Source organism: Maniola hyperantus, chromosome 9 (genome assembly GCF_902806685.2).
Source record: "Maniola hyperantus chromosome 9, iAphHyp1.2, whole genome shotgun sequence".
Classification (NCBI taxonomy): domain Eukaryota; kingdom Metazoa; phylum Arthropoda; class Insecta; order Lepidoptera; family Nymphalidae; genus Maniola; species Maniola hyperantus.
Window position 1 is genome coordinate 4,188,170 of NC_048544.1, and position 16,380 is coordinate 4,204,549.

Below are 16,380 nucleotides of genomic sequence, written 5' to 3' on the forward strand. Positions count from 1 at the left end.
AGGTTTAAAGAAATTGATGGCTTCTTATTTCTGGTAGATGTGCATTTGAAAAAATTTATTACATTTTGAAAGAAACAATAGTATGAATACGACTCTCTACGTGGGGTACGATTGCTCGTATCGTAACCGTAGTCGTCACGTGGTTACTAAACGATTCAAATAGTTCCCATTATTGATGACTGCGGGGCAGACATGCGGGGATATCTCAAATGTAGGGAAAAAATCTTTCCAAGCGGCTTCTTTTGTTTATTTTCGTATGTGTACGACGTTTTTTTACGTAAAGCATAAGCTGACAGATGCTGACGACGGCTCACTTGACGGTAGGTGTTCACCGTAATTATAGACTACGGAGAAACTTCCAATAATAATATGTATTTTAGCATTTAAACTATCGTGAGTGACACATTATACATCTCAACCGCGACGCGAGTGCGAACTGAGTCCCTTTGAAAAATGACCCCGGATGGGTTCGAAACTAGTCGGGCTAACGTCGACTAAACACGTTAGTAAAGCTGGGTGTGAGATATGTATAATTATATGTTTCTATAATTTCATTAAAGTACTGACTGATATAACCAACGTACAGCTCAAATAGCTAGAGGTCTGGAATCTAAATTTTGCATGTAACCTAAAGCGGTATAGCTATATCGTAGATACCTCCATAGCGTAGACCTCCAATAAAAAATGATCTAACAGGATTTCTTAAATAAATGCGACGAAAATGAAATTGCAGGGTTGAGCCAGTTTAGAAAAGATCATTTCCAGTGGTTAAATAGTTTATTAATATTGGACTCTTGCAAATAATGATGCATTGGTTATAACTTATATATCTGTTATGCCATGTATGTATAGGTACTAAATACAAATCATGTAAGTGTATTATATTTCTCTTTGGCTTTTTTATATTTATGTTGTACACGGGCGTGAGGGTTGGAATATACGAATCATAATCAGTACCCTTATTATAAATACGAAAGTGTGTTTGTTTGTTGGTTTATTGGTTTGTTGATTTAATCACGTCGCAACTGTACAACGGATTGACGTGATTTTTTGCATGGGTATACCTAGATAAACCTGAAGAGTGACATAGGCTACTTTTTATCCCGAAAAATCAAAGAATTCCCACGGGATTTTTAAAAAACCTAATTCCACGCGGACGAAGTTGCAGGCATCAGCTTACAGCTAGTAATGAATAATATGTGATTTCGAAGATCGCGGCTAAATATAAACCGTATTAGGTACCACATTCAAGTCACTATTAATAAATGGTTTATGTGAAAAACTTAGAGAATTAATACTCGAACATCACAAACACATTCCGAAAAATCTCCCATTCTTCATTTTAAATAAGATACCATCAAAAATACCTTTTTTTATTCAATAAAAGTAGATTATTATCGAGCAGGACACCCGGACGTCAAGAGTCTTAAATCCGACCGGCCTATGAGAAACAACCCTGTTGGAAAGTAGACGCCGGTCTTACTTTCTCGTTTGACGTTTTTCTAATACCTAACTTTACTAATACTATTTAGTACTAGCTGATGCCCGTGACTTCATTCGCGTGGAATTAGGTTTTTTAAAAATCCTGTGGGAACTCTTTGATTTTCCGGGATAAAAATTAGCCTATGTCAGTCTCCAGTCTTTATCTATGTCTATACCTACCCATGCAAAAAATCACGTCAATCCGTTGCACCGTTGCGACGTGATTGAAGGACAAACCAACAAACCAACAAACAAGCACACTTTCGCATTTATAATAAGGGTACTGATTAATATTTTAAAAATGGGAGGGACTTATGGCACAGTTTACGGCAGTTAGGAAACTTGTAACAAAACGTCGAGGCTTCATCTACACTAGCAGGCGTCAAATCAGTACCCTTATTATAAATGCGAAAGTGTGTTTGTTTGTTGGTTTATTGGTTTTTCCTTCAAACACGTTGCAACGGAGCAATGGATTTGACGTGATTTTTGGCAAGGTAAAAACCTAGAAAGTGACATAGGCTACTTTTTATCCCGGAAAATGAAAGAGTTCCCAAGGGATTTATAAAACGTAAATCCACGCGAACGAAGTCTCGGGCATCAGCTAGTAAATAATAAATGACATATCCAAAATCAATCAGAACCTAGTGGTAATGGTACCTGTAGGAACATGTACCTACCTGCACATTAGTTTGCAGAACCGAACCTATGGATACCTACAAAAATCTACAAAGATTTGAATTCGATACCAATAACAATTGGTATTTACCCAAATAAGGGTCGTAGGTATGACGTCACTACAGTATAAATAAATAATCTGCTATAGTAAAATAATAGCTACAGTCGCGACCAATACATAATTTTTAACCGACTTCAAAAAAAGGAGGAGGTTTATGTATGTTCCCCGATTACTCGAAAACGCCTGGACCGATTTTGAAAATTCTTTTTTTGTTTGAAAGGGTATACTTCAAAGTTGGTCCCATTTCAATTTGGTGAAGATCTGATGAACATCTTCGAAGATAGATACTGGAACTCCTCAACGGATAAGAGTAAATTGCTCGCGATCAGTGTAATAGCTTAGTAAACAGTAGATTTTTAACCAGTCATAGCATAATTCCACGGGGCCACTAAAAATTGTGAAATAAATTTTTTTTACAAAAAAAATAAAACCGACTTCGTTACACAAACACTAAAAATTGAAAAATAATTTAATTTATTACCGAATATATTATGTATACAAGAGTTAATATAGTTCCACAATAATATTTTTTGGGGTCGGTGCCAATGAGGTGCCATTGTGGAGTCCCATAAAAATATGAAGTCTAGACGATTCGCGCAGCTAAAGCTAATTGGCACCGGCACCAAAAAGTATTATTATGGAACTATATTAACTCTTGTATACATAATATATTCGGTAATAAATTAAATTATTTTTAAATTTTTAGTGTTTGTGTAACGAAGTCGGTTTTATTTTTTTTGTAAAAATTGTAAAAATTTTTTTAGAGGCCAATACTTTCTTGAGTCCCTACACCGCTCGTTAAAAAACAACGACGCTACAGTATCAAAGTAAACATTCAAAATATCCGTCCAGCGTCTTAGTAATATCATTTTTAAATTCTTTATGATCTTCAACACAGAGTCATAACCGGCCTTTGGAAAAAAAAGAAAATATTCGTGTCCCTGTTTAATATATGGCATACGATAGAGAGGTGCGTCCAATCGTTTTGTCCATAGACGTGTTGTGTGGTTTGCGGGATATGTATTGTATGAAAGAAGATGTGAGAAGAGGATGGAAATATTGATAGTTTCGCATAAAAAGCCCTTGCACAGGCTGACATACATAAATGTAAAAGCCTGTTAATAAAAGATTTAAAAAAGAGGCCCTTTCACGAAACCATTTGCTTAAATTCCGTATAATAGCTTAAAAGCTACAATTTCAGTCATCAATACAAAAGAATTTCTTTTGTATTAAAAATATAGAAGATTAACATTTTAATATTAAAATGTTTTTAAATTACATCACAACTTAAATCTTACTTACTTACATTACTTCACGTAAAACTACATATGTGTGTTGTAAAACACCTCGTTAAAGATGACTCAACAGCTGTTCTGTTTGGTGGCCATTTTAAATAAAAACAGAAATATCGTTCGCGTAACTTTGACTTTGACTTTGAAAACCAGCACTCTTTTTGAATGTTGAAGTTAACAAGTTTATGTTGTAAAATAATTATGTATTACGAGACGCGTAGACCGTTCTACACATCTATGGGTTTATCTCAAAGCGCGGGCAGGCGAAAGAGAAACAAAACGGGACATCGTTTTTTTATTCGAAATTTAAATGTATTCCTTTTTTAAATAAATATCATGGCGTCGCACGCAGGGAGACAAATGCGTTACGTTTCGGCCATCTTTACTTTTTACTTGTTGGTCCTTTGGAAAAAAGAATTTTGGTTCAATACGACATTAATGGGTAACGATTTAATTTGTTATGCTTCGTTTTTATGTATTTATTGTGTTTTATAAACTTTATTTTATTTATTTTGACGAACCATAATTTTTAAGTAGCGACTAGCGGCTTACATTTTTTGGTTGCCTAGCTACCCACGCAGTGGTAAAGGAAATATGACACCTGTGATTGAACAACCTGAAATATTATGTAGCGCCGTATATTATTATGGGAGCTGAAATTTTGTGAGTTCTTGGCATCTGTTAGTCGTTAACGATTTGAAGTAGGTAGACACAGCTTATAGAAAATAAAACTTCTATAAAACTGGATCCAAACATAAAACTAGACTACTGTTACTTTTAAGTTAAAATGATCCGAAATTATATTTAAGTATTTATTGAACACCAGACACGAATAACAATAGAAATATTAAAAACTAATAGATGGATGGTATACTAAATGCTGTGAGTGACCCAGACAGCTATGGTGGAGTGCAAGGCGGTGGAACGCAAAACAAGGAGTTTGACGACGACTGACGACACCTATATTATTATCCCAAAAGTTACATTACAACTACCTACTTTGTAAGAAGAATATTGGTAGGTATCACACTTTGATCAGAGGTTTGTCATTTAAATAATGTTCATAAATCTTAGATTGTTTAATGCCTCTGATTTCGTTTTCAATTTCCTGTAACGTTTTATCCTTAGTTTCATTTAAAATGAAATATAATATCAACAAACCGACCGCCACGTGAAGCGCGTAAATGCCAAATGTACCTTCGACTCCAGTTTTCTCCATCATCAATGGAGTAAATTTCATGACAAGTAAAAACAAAATCGTAAAAACTATACCAGTTGCACACAAACCTGCACCTCTGTGCTCCAATGGAAATATTTCACACGTTATTGCAAAAGTTGCGGGTACCATCCCTGCGTTAGCGACGAAAACATTTGATAAAATAATTGAAGGGATAAACCACCTATACACGGATTTTCCAATATCGTAACGGCATTTCAGAAACGTAATCAAACTTGTGAGCGTCATCAAAAACACACAACTTATACCGGAAGTAAACAGTAAGGTCCGCCTTTTACAACATCGGATCACAAAACATGATATTATTAACGCAGCTAATGTTAATACGTCAGAACCTATTGTCAAATATACAGCGATAGACTTGTCATACGTAATTTCGGTTAGAATTTGTACCACATATGCAAGCATATAAAATCTTCCACTGGCATTTAATATCATTGTCAATAAAGAAACAATTAAAAATGGTTTTATGAAATCTTTTTTTAGCAAAGTTCTGATCACAGCCCACAGGTTTTCCTTGTTCTTTGCCCGGTTCCTCACTTCCATCTGCGTTGATATTAACTCCTCTAATTGTCTCTTACTCTTTGCATCTTCTCCAAACATCCACCTATGTGATTTTTCACACTCATCATATTTTCCTGTCAAAGCCAAAAACGGTGGACTTTCACGCCACAAAAGTGCAAAAATGATTGCAAGAGAATATGGAACAGTTGCAAAAGCAGCAATCTGTTTCCAGGTCCAACACATTCCCAAGGAGTGGCACATCAGTGAACCAGTTGCGACCATACTTTTCTTTATAGACACAAAGCATCCTCGCCTTTTTGGATGTGAATATTCTCCTAATATCAACACTGATATATAAACTGAACACATTGATATTCCTTGCATGATTCTTGCCGCGTATAAACTTTGAATGTTACTGGCCAGTGAAAATATAAGGAAACCGAGAACAGAAATAAAACTTAATCCAATGCTAACTAGTTTTCGGCCATAAATTTGCATAATATGTGGTACCATGCAAAATCCAACAAGGCCCGAAATTCCATTGCTGCTAGCTGAAATAGAAAGAAAGAGATGCAGACACTCTAAATTTAATTTAGAGAAAGACAACAGAATTGGCGCCATTATCAGGTGACCCGCCTGCTCATTTGCTTACTATTTTTATTTAAACAATAAGTTTTGAATTCAAGTTTTGAATTACCTATCCAAGAGGCCTGATCTGGAGTTGCGTGTATTCCAGTGCTGTTTAGGGACAGTATGTCAGGGTTCAGTACCGCTGGAAACGACAACATGAAACCAGTACCGACCGATATCAAACAGGAGGGTATAAGCACCAATAACTATAAAAAATATGCACTTTAAAATTAAGTACAATCAATATAAAATTATTTTATTAAAAAAAAAATAAACATACCTGTCTCCAAAAATAAATATCGCTAAAGCAGTTCATGTTTACTGAGATTGGCTAAGTATTAGAAGTTTTCATTTAAAAATGCTAATAAAAACACTATCTACAAGTAAAATCATTAAAACTGTTTTATCTATTTAACGTGATAAGTGTGAATTTTTAATGTCAATTTTCATAATATACAGGGTGTAAACAGAACGCTGGCAAAAACGAAGACAGATGATAGTACCTACTGATGATTATTACTGATATGAGTTGTTATTCTAAGCTGATAATATAATACCACAAAAAACGCAATATATATATATATATATAAAATCCTAATTTTAGTATAATATATTGCAAATTAAACATCTGACTGACGCTAGAGGTCAACGAACTTTGCGTAAGTAGGCCTCTCGGAGTCAATGCCGCGTCGTAGGCGGGACATTGACCCGAGTTTTGCACGCTATACATTGCGGATTTGAAGCATACTAAATCACTAAAACTACAAAATGAGGCAAATGGTTAATTGTATTGGATTATGTTTAGGTAGTATAATATGACAATGAGAAGATTACAAAACAAATAGGTACATAGACAGGTCAAGATCGCAATCGGGGAGGGAACGCCCCACACACATGCACACTGCACAGCCCCCGCGCTAGCCCGGTGCGCGCGAGCACGGGTGACGTTCGGGTGTGCGGGGCGTCCCCCCACCTCATACCCCGATTGCCATCTTGACCTGTCGCGTACATTATGATTTTTAAAAAAGTAAGGGGATTGCTTATTAAAAAGTAAAAACTGAAACCCACACGCATGAATTCGTATGCAAAAGCTAGTTCGTAAATAAACTAGCTAAGAATTAATGTTCTTTTTGCATGTATAATCACTTAATACATCAACTCTTTAACGTAAATATTGGCGCACGTAAATCTGTTTTTTATTTTATTCCTCGCAAGTGAAGTTAAAAATGTATCAATAAACATCCACTTTATTGGTAGTGTTTTGCAAAAACCTTGTAGTGAGGCGGGGGGCCACTTTAATGTGATATAGGTTTATGATACCACGCTATAAAGCGTAGGGTACAATTGCGAACTTCCTTTATTTATATCTGTCTATGTCTTTATTCATATAGTCTACCAGTCCGCACATGGCCAGCGTGGTAGACTATGGCCAAAACCGTTCTCACTCTGAGAGGAGACCCGTGCTCTGTACTGTAGTAAGCCGGCGATGGGTTGATCATGGTGATGATGATATCTGTCTATTATTTAATTCAATTAGGTATTATTAAATCCATATAAATGCAAAAGTTTGTCTGCCTTTCTGAATTTCTGTTGCCTTTACGGCTATTACGTTTAATTGATTTTGACGAATTTTGGTACAAAGATAACTTGCATTCTGGATAGGCTACTTTTCATAATTCAAAATCCCCAAGGGATTTTTCAAAACTTAAATCCACGCGAATGAACCCGTAGATTTAAGTTTTTAAATTATTGGCTAGTTATTCACAAGATTCCAGGTTATTCCAGGTTAGCCCGCTATTATCTTAGACTGCATCATCACTTACCACCAGGTGAGATTGCAGTCAAGGGCTAACTTGTATCTGAATATAAAAAAATGGCTACCTAACGATTACGCAATCGAAATTAAAACCAATTAGGTAGTCTAATGATTTTTTGCGTCCACAAACCATCGACTGCTAACCGAACTCAGGCAACACAATAATAGCAAAACCACAGAGAATTCTTAAAACTATCATAAATCAAACAATCATCAAACAATCATACTACCTGCTTATCATGAATTCAAAATAGAAACCTTTATATTTATTCAAGAAAATGAAAATGAAAATGAAAATGAAAATCTTTTTTATTCGTATAAACTTTTACAAGTGCTTACGAATAGTCGGATGCATCTACCACTGGTACAAGTGTAGAAATACCTCGTGAACAAACTATGTACCTACTCTGTCTTTAGGGATAATTAGTGTCGAACCTTGCGCTAAAAACCTTATAAAACCCATAACGGCAGGACGCTTTTACAGCTTTTATGCAGCCTCCAAGTTTTTATGGTCCTAAACGGTCAAATGTTAAACGTAAATTGATAGTTTACTCTTAATGACTTAGGTCATTCATCAGCTTTATAGTGCCTACAGTATCGGCAAAATAAATTGCCTGACTAGTTTTCTGACTTTAAATGATTTGAAAATTGTTGTAGAATAATTGTTGGTTACTTGGAGTCGTCCTGACTTCGCGTATGGGGATTTTCTAAAAACACTGGATTAACACAGGCTACTTTTTATCCCGGAAAATCAAAGAGCCCCCACGAGATTTCGAAAAATCTAAATCCACGCGGACGTAGTCGCGGGCATCAGCTAGGTGTAATAAAATATAATTGAGCTTATCAAAATAGTCACACACTATTAAATTGGAATAAAAGTGTATAGAAAGCGTAACCCTATTATTGCTCACACAGTTCAATTTTATTACAATTGTACCCAGATGTAGATACAAAATTTATGTGTACGATACATCACAAGGCGAATAAAGATAATCAGAGATCGCATTCCTGCACTATGCCTTATGTTTAAAATGTAAAAAGACAATGACGTTGGTGCAGAAAATTTTGTATTTTAATATTATACGCCATCGTTTTTAATGGTACCATTTGACTTATGTAGCCTTTTTGTTTACCAAATTTATTGGTGTTGTAACAATTATTGTTTAAATTAAGTTGTTAAAGTATAGTTAATCATTATGTTCATTTCAGTCGTTACGTGCTTGACAGAGAGTGAGATAGTCGTGGTCGTCCCTTGAGTGTTGTATGTCCACTCCTCCGTAACAGCTGCCTACCTCGTGTACTTATGTAGACAAGGACAACAACTCGTGACGTCCAAAACTGCGCACACTTTAGTCTGTCCTCTTATGGGCGATCTGGCAAGTGATCTGCCCTCTACTTTTCAAATTTCTCTAGACGTTCAATCGAAATCGTCACGTTTTGAAACGTGACCAAAGAAAGTGAGAATGTGTGTGAGCGTGTGTGCGTGTGTGTGTGTGTGCGTGTGTGTATGGAGATAGGACGGACTTTGCTTGATGCCGAGATCTTTGAGAAAGGAGTTGAAGAGGAGGATCGATCGCACAGCTCAAACATTCAGATATGAAAGCGGAACGCTCTATGTTGTTGCTTCTTTGATGTAAAACAGCCAGATTGATATTTAGGTAGCACTATGTTATATTTCGGTGCAAAACAGTCTTAACATTATAGGTATACTTATTATTTTGTAGGTTAACCGTGCAGACGAGCAGCCATCACTTGACGGTAAAAGGTTAAACTAAGTTTGCCCTAGTTAGTTATTTGATAGCCATCTGACCTCCGATTCCGTGGAAACCGTCGGGACTGATTTATCAACGAGCCATTGTCAGATATTCGTGATTTTTTATTGATGACAGGTTAGCGTTTGATCGCGGTCTCATCAGAGCCTCGATTTTTAACTTTTTGTGTAATGATTTGAATTATAATTCCTTACTGGAGTTCATGAAGTGACAATATGTGCCATTTCATTTCCGTGTCGTTGTCTTGTCGTTGTCTTGTCGTCATCTTGTCGTCGTCTTGTCGTTGCCGTGTCGTTTTCGTGTCGTTGTCTTGTTGTTGTCTTGTCGTTGCCCTGTCGTAGTCTTGTCGTTGTCTTGTCGTTTTCTTGTCGTAGTCTTGTCGTTGTCTTGTCGTTTTCTTGTCGTTGTCTTGTCGTTGCCCTGTCGTTGTCTTGTCGTTGCCGTATTGTTGTCGTGTCGTTGACGTGTTGGTATCATATATAACATCGGCCTTTAGAATGACATTTCAGGTTTTTAGAGAGTTGTCTCTGTCACTCATACCCATATGACGTTTTGTCCGCCTCTACGACCGAGATAGTGCTCTACAAATCTGCTATCTCCATCTAAAGATCGATGTTCATCACTTTTGGCCGCGTACTGTATATCACTGTATCATCTTTCCAATCAAGTGAGATCGCGGTCATGCGATAAAAAATACTCAATCGACAAATCGTATTTATTTAAGTGGCAAATTGGGCATACACAGACAGTTTATCTGAAAATTCCGTTTTTAAACTTTACCAAATGGGGCATAAAATACGAAATATCTCCTGAATACATTTCCTGACAGTGACCCGCTGGTACAATGAAACATTCGAGACAAATTCAATACTGTAATTTATAGTAAATCACTTTAAAGCGGATTCGCGATTATAAAGTGCACTTTTTGTATTATCCTAATAATACAAAAAAAAATATTCTCTGGAGATACGGAACCCTAGTTCCGTATCTCCGTGAAAGAGGATCACTTCGTTGTCTGTCTGTCTGCCTGTCTGTTTGTCTATCTTATGCCTGTCTGTATAAGAAAAGAAGGGTTCCCTAGTCATGCTAAAGTCGCTAAAAATTTTGGCAGTCCAATACCTATCCAATTTGAATAAATGATTTGATTTGATTTTCAAAAACTGCCTAAAAAGCTTGATGATGATTTTAAAATTAATTAACTCGAGGCATTAAAGTAACATTTTCTTTTAACTTTCACTTTTCATGTGAAGGAGTAATTACCCTGACATGTTTTTTTTAAATATGCCTTTGCGTAGCGGTAATAAGTTTCTATAATCAACTTTACAGTTTTTATAATTTATTTTTTATAATATATTAGTATTTAATAAAATACAGACAGACGGACTGGACTAAACTATAAGGATTCCTTGTTTTATTACGGATCCCTAAAAATGGGCATGTTTTCATAAATATCCGGTCATATGTAACTTTATGTATGATACCTTAGTAATAGTATGTAATTACAAAGTTTCTACTTTGCCATAAAAACTCTATTTCTGTTCAAATATTTACTGCCCCGAGCGCGTGGGTGTATAAAATAAAATTTGCACATTTATTTGTCGAATGCATCATTACCAAGCTTTCAATTAAAATATCATATAATATTTATGCTCTTTTAATTTCAGTTATGCCTAAGTTACCTCAACGCGGACATTACTTTAACGAATACAGCTGTAATTTTCGTAATTTTATATTGCAGCTGTAATTACTGTTATTTCCTCATGTTAATTAATTACCATTTGTAGGGTTCCGTACCTCAAAAGGAAAAACGGAACCCTTATAGGATCACTTCGTTGTCTGTCTGTCTGTCTGTCTGTCTGTCTGTCTGTCAAGAAACCTACAGAGGGTACTTCCCGTTGACCTAGAATCATCAAATTTGGCAGGTAGGTAGATCTTATAGCTGACATTTGGGGAAAAATCTGAAAACCGTGAATTTGTGGTTAGATCACACAAAAATAATTAAATTGTGGTCATGAACTAATAATTAGTATTTTCAACTTTCGAAGTGAGTGACTATATCAAGTGGGGTATCATATGAAAGGTCTTCACCTGTACATTCTAAAACAGATTTTTATTTATTTTATGCGTTATAGTTTTTGAATTATCGTGCAAAATATCGAAAAAATACGACTGTAGTACGGAACCCTCATTGCGTTTTTTTAGGTGAATTTAATATTGAATACTTATTTGCATGTTATCAACATATGGGAAATCGCATTAAGTAATACCGATTTAATAAAACCCGTTTAAGCGTTTAAAGTTTTAAACTATTTCGTCGTCATTTCGTCGTCATATTTGGCGTCCCCAGGCCCACTCCGATTGTCTTTTCGACCTGTCGCGTACTATAGATGCACCCGATGATGATCACATGATGAGTCGACGTTTAAGCCAGACTAGTTTCGAACCCTTCCGGGGTCTCAGCTCGCAACGCGCCGCGTTTGAGACTGCGTGCTGCTCGCGCCTAACCATTTACGTTGACTAACCACGTGAGTACAGCCGGTAGCATCTATATTAATATAGCCCGTTAAATAGTAGGTCGTAAATTCTATGCGGGTCCCTTATTCGGTGACCAACAGTTGCGGTTGAAATTGCGGTCAATTGTAAGATCTTTATAGTGTACTGTCAGATGACCTCAAATTACCTCAACATGGTATGACCCAACAACACATTGGGCCAACATGCTCACCAATGGACTCGGCGAACGTGTATTATATTGTAACACGCTATACATTGAGATGTTGACGTTTCATATAAACGTCTAGCCGTGAAAGCCTAGTTAAAGAGTTCGGCGGTTCGGCACTTTATTTTACCTACTACTTTAACATTGAAGGAAAACATTGTAAGGAAACCTGTATGCCTGAAAGTTCTTCATAACGTTCTCAAAGGCACCTATAGTGCGCGACAGGTCGAGATGGCAATCGGAGTATGATGCCCCGCACACCCAAACAGCGCAGCGCCCGGGCTCGTGTTTCAAGCATGCCCGATTCCATTGGGATAGCTGCCCATCTTCTGCCCATAGACCTACTAAAAACCTCACTTTCTTCGCTCTATCTTTCACCTAATACCATTCCATTCCTTAGCTGAAAGTATGTTAGACCTATTGTGATGATGATAATATAAAGATCAAATCAGGCGCAATTTGCAGACAGCGTTTACAGATTCATCGGCACTCGGCGAAAGGATTTACACTGGTCCAATGTGTACTGGAGCCATAACGTAAAGCACAGAATCTACATTTTAGTTTAAGACTTGGACACAATAATGTGTGACGGCATAATATCGTCATGTACCGAATTTATTAATAAGTATACGAATATATATTATAAGGAACTGTAGCACAATTCATTGTGGCAGTTAGCAGCTTTTTTTGTTTTGCTGGGTGACAAACCTGTATTACAAATTAAAATGTACTCGTAGATACTAAAAATAACGGTAAAGCGGCAATTTATATGAGTACTTAAGTATATACATATAAAGAATAGGACTGACTGCTTTATTTGTTTTCTTTACCTAACGGGATATTAGGAGAGTTGCTGTCATAAAAGTTATATAAGACAAAAACCAGTCAAGTGCGTGCCTGTCTCGCAAAGGTAGGGTTCCGTACCATCTTACAAGAAATAACATCATCTAGTAAGACATAAATAAAGCCATTTAAAATGAAAGCGTCCTTCTTAAAACTGGGTACTTTGTTCTAAAATGTTTTTATTTCCTTATCTCCAGTAAATATTTGTAGAGTGAGTCAGGCAAGGGACAGTCACAATAAATAACTGTTATCTCATTTTCTATTCATTGTTTTGGAACCGGGTCTTTTTGTTTTTAATTGCAAGCATTTCAAGCATAAGTAAGCTAAGTATTTTGGACCTCTAAAAGCATTGGACCTATCTACTATAGGTAACCACTAGGTAGGTAGGTACTTATTAAAAATATTCTGCGCATAAAAATATTGCTAAGTACCTACTCTGCCATTTCAAAAATGTATATGTACTTATACGACTTTATAAAATTGATAATTTGCAAAAAACTCGAATACCGCAAGTGAAATTTGTTGCCTATCTCTCAGTCTGTTTGTCAGACCGGTCCGTGGTGGACAGTTGTAAATATCTATATTTGTCCAAAAAAACCGGCCAATTGCGAGTCAGACTCGCGCACCGAGGGTTCCGTACTCGGGTAATTTTTCGACATTTTGCACGACAAATCTAATACAGGGGTCAGGGGGGGACAACTGCCCCCTGTGATTAAATGAAATGAAATAACTATCTGCAATTACTTAGCTGTTTGTCTTAGTAATAATAATAATTAGCGGGCTCAGTTAAAGTAGTTAGAAAAATGCTAAGCCGATAAAGAAAAAACTCTAATGCCCTAAAAGATCGAATCACACCCCAAAGTTGGGTTACTAAATAGATAACCACCTATTATGACAACGAACAGACAAAAAACTGTGTTGGTGGACACAAAGGTAACATCGTGTTCACATTAACTACACAAGAGCGATAAGCGGTGTGGAAATATATTAATTAAGGCAGCAAAACGGGTAGGTACCTACTCGTTCTAATAATTTATAGAAGTAAGTGCTTTAAAGTTCTAGAGTTCTTAAAATACGGGTTAGTATACTTTTGACATAAGACAAAATCCAATAAAAGTTCGGCAATTAAAAATATTTTGTGACTTGTGTATCATATATGGCAAAAATGTTTATCAAAACCGGACAGTCAGAAGTTAGTTATTTCTCAAGATGGCCGTCACAAAACTTTGAAAATCAGTAAACTCCTGTAACTTTGTTAAATTTTACGGTAGAGCATTATTATTTTAATTAGTAAGATAAGTTAACTTAATTTTCATAACATTTTTTCATTATTTTTCTATTTTGTGGGTTAAGCTTAGCATAGGCTGTTGTAAAGTTTTTTTATGAATGTTTTCATGTTCTATAATACTTTTATCCATCATTGTTATGTCTGGTTCGGATAGAACAGCTTCTCCAAAAAAGTCTTTCGCTTATCCGTTTTTTAAGCTACCCTGAGTTAGAAAATGATTACATGGCAAACTTTAACTTTAACCAACCTAAATCTGTATTTTAAGTACCAGTAGATATAAGAATTTTTAATTTTTATATTATAATACTGAGACTAGGTGTTTATAGATTTCTGGATTAGTAGACCAGACTTGGCCTACTAATTCAGAAATCTGTAAACACCTAGTCTCAGTATTGCGGGTCTAGTTTTTATAAACAGAAGATAAGTTAGGTTATATGATAGTGTTTATAAATTTGTGAAAATGTGAAAGATTACTAAATAATCAAAAAAATATAACATGATTTTTGATAATATGTGTGAGACAAAGAAGTTTTGCAGAAACTAAGTAGCGGGTAATCCCGCTATCAGATCCGCTACATCTTATGTTCCGGTGGCACCCGAACTGCTAGACAGACACACAATAAATCAGCGCGATAGTGAGCAAAGATCCACCGGACAAAGCGCAGCTCCGAGCGAAGGGCTTTGCGGGTTAAGGGGAAGACATGATTGAACATTTCTAAGTAGCATCTGGAATTATTATAATACCCCTATTTCCTTTATTCTATAAGCGAGTACTTTAACCCTTAAAGCCGTTATTTTGTGAAACTCTCTTCAACGGGGAAATCCGTCATCCATCTTTAGATTATAATTAAAATATTAGGCAATATTTTTTAACTTTAACATTACATTCATATTATTTGTAATGTTTTCATTTATAATACATGTATACCTAATTATCACTCTTAGTTCTTGATTTTTACGCATGTGTCGCTTTTAAGGCACACATGACATTTTTTTCCTTATTGTTGAGTGTCAATTAGCTACTCAATTGTATTACAATCTAGCCTAATTTATGACTAATAAGTAATAAGTAATTTTATTATAACCTAAACTCATATATTATAACATGACATTCTAGCACGATTCTTTTTTTCTATTTCTCTTACTTCTCTCTTGTGTTTTGTTGCATTAAAAATAAATATAAAATAAAGTCATCACTTAACGACACGAGTACCTTTGATAATTCTATAAGTATTCAATAAGTATAAACACTTTTTTAGAGCGAATAATATTTTATATCTAGTCTATCAACTTTAATTTGTTCAGCAACTAAACAATATTCTAGTAGGTATCGAGTTTTATTTTATTTATTTTTAACTAGAATGTGTTTGCGTAAGCCTTCCCCTTAACTAACAATGTTAAGACATTCCCCGTCCGGAATGCGTCGTTCGACTAGTTAATGATGAGTTTGTTTGTTTGTTTTTTATTCCTCCTAAACTCCCAGATAGATATTATAATTGTTTACTATACGCCGCCGTGTCACTATGAGGTGTGTAAACACCCATTTTGTAATATTAACAAAATAATGCTTCTGATTTTAATCTTCAAGAACGCTTTTTAGTCTAAAAGTACGCTTACACGGGCAATTGAAATTTCTCAATTCCAGGAAAAGTCAACTATGACGTCACGACCACATTAAGCAATTTACTGCAATACCCAGCAATACCTGAAAACTTCAGCTATCCTAAGCGAAATAATCGCTCCAGATTGCACCACTTATTGCGCCAGATTGATCCATACCTACTGGAAGTGCACCAGGTGCAAAAATGGAGAATGGTGGAGATGTGGCGTAAATACCTATAATACTTATTAATTATTCATAAGGTTTCATTATCCCAAATAATCCATTGCTGGAAACTAAGAACAATTAAAATAGAGTGCCACATCTCTACTACTCTTTAATTTATTGCTGCTTCTTTTCTACGATTTTAAAGCACTTTTAACAGTTTATTTGAATAAAAATACATTCTATTCTATTCTATCCACTTCTGTATAAACCGCACTTAAGCGTGGACATATGGA

The 16,380-nt window shown here is 35.7% G+C and overlaps 1 protein-coding gene across 2 annotated transcripts; it reads right to left on the minus strand.

Annotated features, from left to right (window-relative positions):
- Window positions 1-4,308: 4,308 nt before the first annotated feature.
- Window positions 4,309-6,267, minus strand: LOC138402764 (facilitated trehalose transporter Tret1-like). 2 transcript variants are annotated; one of them, XM_069500720.1, is made up of 3 exons: window positions 6,162-6,267; window positions 5,949-6,087; window positions 4,309-5,802 (listed from the first exon to the last, which is right to left on the minus strand). In XM_069500720.1, the coding sequence occupies exons 1-3, from the start codon at window positions 6,195-6,197 to the stop codon at window positions 4,535-4,537; spliced, it is 1,443 nt and encodes a 480-aa protein (XP_069356821.1). In that variant the 5' UTR covers window positions 6,198-6,267; the 3' UTR covers window positions 4,309-4,534. The 2 variants fall into 2 exon arrangements, with proteins under 2 accessions (XP_069356821.1, XP_069356822.1); XM_069500721.1 differs by lacking the exon at window positions 5,949-6,087 and having other exon boundaries at window positions 6,162-6,248.
- Window positions 6,268-16,380: the final 10,113 nt, after the last annotated feature.

What these genes read in the sequence shown, in the direction of transcription:
- LOC138402764 (XM_069500720.1), bottom strand. Translation starts at nt 6,197, where the DNA reads ATGAACTGCTTTAGCGATATTTATTTTTGGAGACAG. An exon ending in ATATTTATTTTTGGAGACAG is followed by an intron (nt 6,088 to 6,161) that starts GTATGTTTATTT and finishes TATTTTTTATAG; the next exon opens with TTATTGGTGCTTATACCCTC. An exon ending in AGATCAGGCCTCTTGGATAG is followed by an intron (nt 5,803 to 5,948) that starts GTAATTCAAAAC and finishes TTTCTATTTCAG; the next exon opens with CTAGCAGCAATGGAATTTCG.